Source organism: Poecilia reticulata, linkage group LG22, assembly GCF_000633615.1.
Source record: "Poecilia reticulata strain Guanapo linkage group LG22, Guppy_female_1.0+MT, whole genome shotgun sequence".
Lineage (NCBI taxonomy): Eukaryota > Metazoa > Chordata > Actinopteri > Cyprinodontiformes > Poeciliidae > Poecilia > Poecilia reticulata.
In genome coordinates, this window is record NC_024352.1 from 10,331,720 (window position 1) to 10,340,797 (window position 9,078).

The 9,078-nt window shown below is 40.7% G+C and overlaps 2 protein-coding genes across 4 annotated transcripts in view; one reads left to right on the plus strand and one right to left on the minus strand.

The window, feature by feature from the left end:
* Window positions 1–1,147: 1,147 nt before the first annotated feature.
* On the plus strand, window positions 1,148–6,685 carry nusap1 (nucleolar and spindle associated protein 1). Of its 3 annotated transcripts, XR_532561.2 has the most exons (12): window positions 1,149–1,359; window positions 1,467–1,535; window positions 1,641–1,790; window positions 1,874–2,021; window positions 2,191–2,283; window positions 2,390–2,502; window positions 3,420–3,595; window positions 3,744–3,907; window positions 5,077–5,193; window positions 5,279–5,384; window positions 6,153–6,293; window positions 6,380–6,685. XR_532561.2 is itself a non-coding variant. In XM_008398951.2 (11 exons), the coding sequence occupies exons 1-11, from the start codon at window positions 1,279–1,281 to the stop codon at window positions 6,238–6,240; spliced, it is 1,302 nt and encodes a 433-aa protein (XP_008397173.1). In that variant the 5' UTR covers window positions 1,148–1,278; the 3' UTR covers window positions 6,241–6,685. The 3 variants fall into 3 exon arrangements, 2 of the variants coding, with proteins under 2 accessions (XP_008397173.1, XP_008397172.1); XM_008398951.2 differs by having other exon boundaries at window positions 1,148–1,359; window positions 3,423–3,595; window positions 6,153–6,685; XM_008398950.2 differs by having other exon boundaries at window positions 1,150–1,359; window positions 6,153–6,685.
* A 97-nt stretch (window positions 6,686–6,782) lies between these two features.
* The window catches only part of ndufaf1 (NADH:ubiquinone oxidoreductase complex assembly factor 1), a 6,301-nt gene continuing 4,005 nt past the window's right edge, over window positions 6,783–9,078 (minus strand). Inside the window, exons 2-5 of the mRNA XM_008398945.2 lie at window positions 8,397–8,934; window positions 8,112–8,297; window positions 7,380–7,454; window positions 6,783–7,306 (exon numbers count right to left, since the gene is read on the minus strand). Of these exons, the coding sequence (XP_008397167.1) occupies window positions 7,166–7,306; window positions 7,380–7,454; window positions 8,112–8,297; window positions 8,397–8,934 (940 nt within the window). The 3' untranslated portion in view covers window positions 6,783–7,165. The remainder of the gene's footprint in view (window positions 7,307–7,379; window positions 7,455–8,111; window positions 8,298–8,396; window positions 8,935–9,078) is intronic.

Genomic DNA, 9,078 nt, shown 5'->3' on the forward strand with positions numbered 1-9,078 from the left:
AATAGTAGTAGTGATAAACAATAGTTTAATCTTGGAGGATAATAGATTCTCCACAAGCAAATTTACCAACAATAACTTCGGAACTACTTGCATTGACTAAGTTGCATAGAAACAAAACGTAAACAAAACCTACGCATGCACATGACGCAGTCGATGCATTTCAGCTCTCCGCAAACCCCTAAAGAGTCCGCCAGAACCGTGTTGCATTGCACACAATGAAGAGTCATTAAATGTTCCGGTTCTAATGTTGYAATCGTCTTTAAATCATCGATTCGCTCTACTACGAGGTTTTCGTCAAACTCCATTGTACCCAGTTATACTGCATAAAATCTGCGACTGGTCCGCGCTGCAGTGTTTGAASTAACACAGGAAAGGAGAATACGTCACATCCTCTATTGGTTTGACCGTAAAATGCCTTTGGTACAACACTGCCACCATGTGGTGGATCAAGATATTGTTCTATTCATATATTCATGCACTGAATTATATGAATTTTGTCTTGATTTACCCTAAAAAACGATTAACACTCTGAACTAGACACTCGTCTCCAGTCACAACTTGCTGTCCTGTAAATAATGTTTTMGTTCTAAAGACGTCCATGTATGTTAACACATCAAAAATACCATCCTTGGGGKGTAGAGTAATAACGTTTAMATTAAATTTTTATATCATATTTTTGTATTTAAGAGTTGAGAAAGACCAAAATAATCAGAATTAAATTCATACATATTTTTATATAATTAATTACAATAATGTCATGAATAGTTAGCCCACCCCTGGGTTATCCGTATTAATGTCTATGAGGTTAACGCTGTTCTAGTTAGCAGAGCCGTTTGTCTAGATTCGATTAGCATTAATCAATMATTTTATGATGCTACACCACAAGAACCATGACTTAAAACAACAGTAATAATRTTGTTTTTAATTTTCAAATGAAATGATATACACAAATAACACARGATTTAACGTAAAATTAGCTAAAGTTTTATAAATACATTTGAATGAGATTATTTCATTTGAAAATTAAAAATGTAGAATAATTGTATTTCAYGCTTTGTCAATCAAATTTACTGCGTAGTTTAACCACGTTGACTCTGATTGGCTGTGCGTCGCATCCGGTCAACGGCGAGAGCCAACCGGGTAGCTCCTTTGGCTGTGTTTTGAATCGGAGGCAATTTTAACCGTCGGGCGCCGAGGAATCTGRGAGAAAGCKGTGTGAAGACGTCCATCCAAATAAATAAGTGAATTTACGCACATTTTGAAGTGGAAAGGCAGCAGATGAAGATGGATTTGGACTCTATGAAGTATGCGGAGCTGCGAAGCATCGCGAAGGAGCTGGGGGTGAAAGGAAACATGAAGGTACTTTGACGTGTTTACTCCGACCGATGAGCTAACGGTAGATGTTTGCTAACTTTAACACGAACTGTACGTGAAGTGCGTTTAAAATAAWTTTTTCTTCGACACAGACCGATAAGCTCCTGAAAGCCATTAAGCAGCACTATGAAAAAGAAAAGGAAAATGACGAGGAAGCGCAGGTAACCCGACATTGAACTACAGTAATTCCATACAAGCAATCCCCACACAAAACACGTTTAGGGATAATCCATTATGTTTACTCCTGTAATTTTTTTTTTTTAAAGGTCCGAGTAGTTGAAAAWGCAGCTTCAGACCGCGGCCAGGAGAGTAAAGATGATGCTTCCCAACAAGAGGCTTCCAGTCCGGCTGTGTTTGTGAACACACGGCGGGGGAGAGGAAAATGCACCAAGAGAAAGATCACTGACGCTGCTGAGGTATTAGGTTGTAACAGTGACTTGCTTTCAGATTTCTATTCTCTTTATTAAATTTCCTTYYYYYCCCCCCCTCACTTTTCTAGGCTGGTGACCCAGCTGAATCTTGCAGCAGTGCAGGGGAGAAGAAGAAGAAAAGGAAGGTGACCCTGGACCTAGATTATGAGATGAATGAACCGGAGCCCCAGCTGCAGCCGGACTCCGAGGATAAAGCTCCTGTGCTAGCTGAAACTGGTCGGTAAAGCTTTTTGAGAAAACTTATAGAAACTTGGACATGGACTAAAGAAACTGTAAACCAAAATGATGTTTTGATTTACAAGACACAGAATGAGGTGTTTTWCCCTTGACGAGGTCTGAGTGATGAATGATAAATCCATGTTCCCATCATCTGGTTCTGTTACAGAAAAGCCGCCGAAGGTGGCAAAAGGCGGAAGGATCCCTCGTTACCAAGGTCTCCAGCAGAAGAGCAAGACTTTGTTGAAGCCCACAACTCCTAGTAAGTTTTCTCCTCCCCTAATTCACTGTTCTTATGGACAAATGAGAAGCAATAGCTCCTTTCAAACCCTTCAAGGCAACTGTTGTGAATTTGATTTCCAAACCAGACTTTAAAAAGCTCCATGAGGCCCAGTTCAACAAGATGGAGTCCATTGACTGCTACGTTCAGCGGAAGACGAAGCAGATAGAGACGTACAAAAATCCAGTCAAAGACCTGAAGGTGATTAATTAAATCCCATTGGTCGGCTTTGAGTTGGAAGATTTGGGGTGTAAATGTTAAATGCACAGTGCCAGTAACCAATTGAACATGTTCCCGTTTTGTTGCATCAGAACCACAAWCTTTGATGTATTAAGATTATGTGTTCTGGTGGCTCCACATGGAAGGAGAATCCACCAATTGAAATCGGTTCAGAGTGACTGGATCTCAGTCAAACCTATTACAACTTTTAAATGAAGAAATACTTTAGTGTTTCCAAATTAGAAACAACGGCCACAACTAACTGTTGTTTTAGTAATTGATTGAACTGATGATTAATCAATCAGATTTTTTTTTTTTTTTTTCTAATTGGCACATTCTGCAGATTTTCATTTGGCCTCTTGCACTTTTTTTTTTGTTATACGTATTACAAATGCATGAAAAAATGGGAGGGGGAGAATTCTTCAATTCTTTTTTTTTTTAAACAAATATATTTAATTGCCTAAGATGCAGTTATGTAGCATYTGAACTTGAACCAGGTGAAGCTAAAACAATGCAACTTAGGTTTTAAATAAAAACATTCGTCTGTAAATATGTTCTATCTTAMATGCAAAATTTGCATACGTTTGTACAGTTTTGGCTTGATTACTGCTCCCAGTATGTTTATCAACTTTTGGCCTTTTTGAGTCTGTATACTCTAACAATTAATTGATTACTCAATTAGTTGCTGATTAGTTCAAGAATCGACTCATCATGATTAATCGTTTCAAAGACTGAGAGAAATGCAATATTCTCCGTTCCAGTGAAACACACTAAAAAATACATGTTTGTGGATGTAACATAACAATGTGCGAAAGGTCAAGGGTCATGACTAGTTCTGCAGAACGGCGTTTACTGAGACCCTTTGTGGCTCTGTTGATCGGTGTGTTTGTGTCCTGCAGAAGAATTCRGCTCGTGCCACCATGTTCAGCCCGGCCCCCGGCAACAAGACGCCGGCCGAGGAAAAGCGTCGTCACACTTTGCTCTCGGCCAGCAAAATCCCTTCAAAAAAACCCGCACGAAAAGAAGACGGCCCGTTCAGACCCTCTGTCCTTTCTGCTCGCAGGGTCAATGTCCGGTGAGCCACCTTTGACCTTTCTCCGATTTACCAGCATAAATATATTAGACCCAAGTATGTATATTTAACTTGCGTTAAAGCTGACAGTGACTCAAAATGATTTCATCTAATTGAATCCTTAATGCGGTGCTGTAAAAAATCTCTTTAGATTCTCGGAGGCCACGCTGGATAACGAGTTCAAGAGGTCCCTGGTGAAGACGCCAGCACGGATGTCACCATGTGTCGCCTCCAGTACCCCACAGAAACCGACTGCAGACGCAGGAAAGCCGGCCRCCACCAAGTCTTCAGCTTCATCTGCCCAGAAAACTCCAGGTAATTCCACATTTCACTTCGTCAGATAATCTGGAAAACGAKTAGGCCTCCTAAAATTTGAGTATTGTGGRAAAAGTAGGGTTTTTTTATTTGTTTTTGTTTTTTTCTTTGGCACTCCTTTTAAAAATTAAAACTCAATTTATATAGATTTATTAAACAGAGTGGAGCATTTCGAACCTTTATTTCTTGTAGTTTTGGCGACTCTGGCTTATAGAGGATGAAAGCTCAAAATGACGTGTCTTGGAAAATAAGAATGTTGTACAACATCAATAAAAAATTTCCAACAGAAATGTCAGGCTTTTAAAAGTGTGTACATTTCTGTGCCCTCAGTAGTCGGTTGGGGCTCGTTTTGCTTGAATCGCTGCATCAATGCAGCTTGGCACGGAGGCGATCAGCTGGTTCTGCTGAGGTCGTGACATCGGCAACCGTTGTATCATCTGAGCAAATCGATGTATCGCAATACAGCAGGTGATTTACACCAGGGCTGAAACGATTAATCAGATTAATTGTCAAGAATTGATTATTGAAATRATTGTCAACTAATTTAGCAATCAATTAAATGTTAACTGGAGTATAGATTCAAAAAATGTAATTTGCTGAAAGAATAGCATACATGATAAAAACAAGCACAAYGTGTGTAAATCTGTTCCACCCAGAACTACTCAAGTGGCAGATTTAGCTTCACCTGGTTYTAATTCTGTAAAAAGAATAAAATAAAATTCCACTAAGCACCTTTTGTTATTCAATTATTAATCGATTAATCCAAAATATTCAACAAATTAGCCCTACGCTGTGTTTGTTTTAACCTTTGATACAAATGATTAAGCGTTCGCTAAAGGAAGGCTGCATTATTGCATTTTAGACAATAAAATGCCTTTATTTAAAAAAAAGAAAAGGGCTTACGTAGTTAAGTGAGAAACCTGCAAAATGTGCTGATTTCTTTATCCAAGTAATCATCAGAAGACGCTGCTAAATTGTTGCAGCCCCAATTTACACTCCTTGTTTTCATTATCTGTCAGCCATGATCATCAAAATGAAAAGAAATAAAGGCTGTGTCTGAAACGAGTGACAAAAATATTGAACCATTTCGAGCTATTGTACATTTTGAAGCTTTACTTGCATATGTCTACAGAATTTTAAAAAGGCATCTATCTTCCCTCCTATAAAAGGACCCTACATTTTCACCGGTAACACGAGTGCTTTAGAAACGCCTGGAACCCAAAAGAARCCTGCCTTCGACCTGAAGGCGAGTCTGTCGCGTCCCCTCACCTACAAGCCCCATAAAGGTACTGACCATTCCTCAAGGCCTGCGAATGCGGCACAGGACGATTTAATGCTAGACRTGTTATTGATTGCCTAAATACTTCATAGGTAAACTGAAACCTTTCGGAGATGCCAAGGAAAACGCAGCGGTAAACAAGTCTGCTATCGCCAATCCTCGCCAAGAAAGTTACAAACAGCCCAAAATCCAGTCAAGGTGAGTCTTRAAGGAATCTTTAAAAATCTTGTGGGGTTTTCACGCCTGATAGTCTGGTAGACTCTGCATGATCACGGGCCAAAATCGCAACATTTGTTACATTTTCAACTGCTCTGTCAAATGATCCCAATGAGTTGAAAAACCTGTTCACCTCCTCGCCTGTGGTGGCGCTACACCAAGAACTAAAGGAAATGACACGAAAACCTACGAAGACACAAGTGCAACTCATAGACRTGAATTATTTCATGTGTATGATCCAACTTCCCTCTTCACAAAATAAAACCAAAAAATGGAGTAGCATCATATTTTAGCGGTTATAGGATTTCTGTCTTTGGTAAAAGACCATGAGCCATTTCTCCCGCTAGCGCCGGATATATGCGTTTTTAAAAAAAATTATACTTACCCAGAATGCCCTGCGCTGTAGCCCTTTTCCTGCTTTTTGAGCGTTTTCCGGTCTGCCTGGCAATTACAGATGCATTCCAACCCAAGCCTGAGGGTTTTTAGGCTCAAATCTGACAGATCGGGTTTACATTTTGTGAAGAAGGAAGTTGCGTCCAGCTTCTTCTGAGGTTTACGTGTCGTTTTATTTAGCGGTTCTTGTTGCAGCGCCACCACAGGAGAGGAGGGGAACAGGTTTTTCAAACGGTTTGACTTGTTTGACACAGCGCAGCATGGAAACAAACTTATGCAGCTGGAAATGTAACAAATATTGTAAGCTTAGTCTCTTATCTACCCAGCTCCTCCTGATGATTATCTGTCCTGTTTTAGGGAGGACCGGCGAACCAAACAAATGGAAAGCCGGAAGCAGAAAAAAGAGAACCTGCTCGGGGCGAGGAGAGGACTTGTGATGACGTAGACGGGGTTATTCTTCAAAATGACGGCCCTTGGGAAAGCGTGACGAATTTTAGTGTAAATRTTTTGATGTCATAGGAAAGTAGAAAAGCTCAAATGTTTTCCTCCAACCCGCTTTATTTGTAGAGATATTTGCTTTAAAGGTTTATTTCTGTTGATGCCGCGAGAACTTCATCAGCAGGCAGAGTTTCAGGTTCTGCCTCTTCCTGCTCCCCTCTCTCCGCCTGAGCATCCTGGCAGTCTCCGTCYGTCTGTGAGGAATGCGCCAAAGCTTCAAAAACATGAGCTGGGAGCTTCCCTTTCTGGTTCTGGTCACCATGGTCTCCTGGTAGAGCCATTTCTGGGGACGCCCACTGCTGACCCCCGATCACATCCTTGGAGTCCAATTCGGAGAGCAAGGCGCCTCCAGCTTTCCAGAAACTAATGTTTATATAAATTTTTAAGTTTTATGTGCTTTATTTTTTACATTCTTCTGAGGGTAAAACATTTAATGGCCCAGAGAAAAAAAAAAACGGAAAGATGCTTGACATGTAAACCCTTTTCTTAATTGTGATGTTTTATTAAATTTTGTAATAAAATTCAAAATTTCCATGAGGAAAAAAAAAGGGTAATCTTTGTGACAATTCCTCTTAAAAGAACATCYTGGTTCACGTAGAGTAGGAAAATATTTCTATATTGTACACTTATATTTTCCAATTAATCTGTTTTTAAAGGCTGATCACAATAGATATATGTGCTATAAATTTATGGTTTATTTTAAAAACTGCTTACAAAAGAATGAAATTTTAAAGCCTGGGTCTTTCTGTTGTGAAATGTTTATATTTATTTTACCAAGACCATCGTTCTAAATGTACAGATGGAGAAAAAACAAGTCAAAAGTCTTGTCAYAAGTCCTCATGTCCTGTTTGAATGCTGCGCTGCGGGAACGCTCAAACTTCAGGATTCCTCTTGTACTTCTCGTATGCGAAGTCCTCAGTGTGTGCGTAATCTTTGCACACGCCAATAAAATCAATTTCGAGCTGGAAGGGACCATCTGCTTTGTCTCCAAGAGTAAATCCAATGCTATTAATCTGTAAATAAAGGAATTCGTAGATTAAATTTTTTTTTTTTATGTAGTTTGTACCATTTTAAAGTTGAAGTTACCTTGTCCAGCCAGAGCCCGTGCTGGTCATCTTGTATCCTCCCCCGATGAGCCAGGAAGAACTTGGAGAACGGGATCTGGAAAGAGAATCGGGTTCAGTGATTGGCCCAGATCATAAAAATCCTCCCAAAATCCATATTTGGATATAAAGTTCAACTGTTAATACTTTTATGCAAAATTAGAAATGGATACTTGGTAGGTTGCATCAACCAAGAGTAAATTGATAGTACCACAGTTTTGTTGAAATATGCAAACAGTTTTAAGTTGATTCATAAACTGAAAAACAATCACATGCAAGTATCAAAAATCGTACAAAAACCTTTTCTATGCTTTGCTTCTACAATATACAGATCCATTTTTTGTTGAATACAATTTTAGATTTCTAGTTTAGAATTGAGCAAATAAGAAAAATGCACAAAGTGTGTTTTTGTTGTTATGGTGACTTCCTGAAGGTGGAGTGTCAGAAAGAGCAGGAGTTCCTTAAAGAGACAGGGGCCCAAATTCAAGGCGCTCCATTTCAAAGTCAAATTTCTTTCAAGTAATATTTGACATATGCAATATTTTAATAACTGCAGGTAACACTTAATTGATTATGCTGTAAAACACACAATAACCCCTTTTAAAATAATTTTTGTGGCTCTGAAGTGCTTTCAACTTAACGATTTTGGCCCTCGTGGTAAAAAGACTTTGTACRCCTCTGACTTCAAACGTTGCATTTTATTTGTCGTCCTTACTTTCACATCTTGCCAGTAGGGTCCTCCTCTGGTGTACAGGAAGTAGTTGTACATGTCATCTTTCTGGTGAGTGTAGTAGGTTTCTGCTACGATGTTGATCATCCATGGCCGGCCGTCACCCCGGACACGCAGGTGGAGGGTGTTGAAGCTGGACCAATCGTGGTACTTCTTCCTGTCAAACGAAGCCTAGAGGAGAGGAAACGTTTCAGCTTGTGGTTCATCACCGTGTGGACCTAGAAGTGATGAAATAATCTGAAACACAGAGACAGAGACGCAGCACTCAACCAGAGGTTGCTTGGAGCGCATGGTGCAGTATCCACTGTAGCGCGTTTCCCCGTCTTTAGGAGGATCAGAGCAAAGCGTCCCGTACAGAAGGCAGCTTTCATTGTTCCTTCCGACCTTCAGGTAAATCTCGCTTTTGCCTCCGATCTCCCTGTCGCAGGAAATCGTCCACTCCTGGAGGCTGTGGAGGCCCCTGAACTCCCACAACACTTGGTTCTGCTCCAGCATGTGCTCGATGATGGGCTTGCCCATCGGACCAACGAATGGGGCGAAGAACTCCTCCTTCAGCAGCTTGAAGTGCCTCTTCATGCCCTTCAAACCCTTAGCGAGGTCGAACTTGACCCTCCACCAGGGGGGCCTGTCCTCTCTGGGCTGGCCGGGCCGCYGGTAGCCCATTTGGGTCAAAGTTCTTCTGGGCGCGGCGAGAGGCGCGGTGAGAGGCGCGACGGAGCGCAGGAGCCAGCGCAGGTCACGGATGGAGCCCAGGAGCCCGGACACGCGGGAGATATTCGGCAGGGACATGTGTGATCTGGATGAGTCTCTGTTGGGAAGGATGACAGGAAATGGTTCCAGTAAGCTGGAGTTACAGAGAATTACTGGCAGAATTTAATAAATGTCTTTATTTGGCATATATTAAACCAAGAAAAGCTGATTTGAAGTAAATTTTATCAATCCAAAATATGTG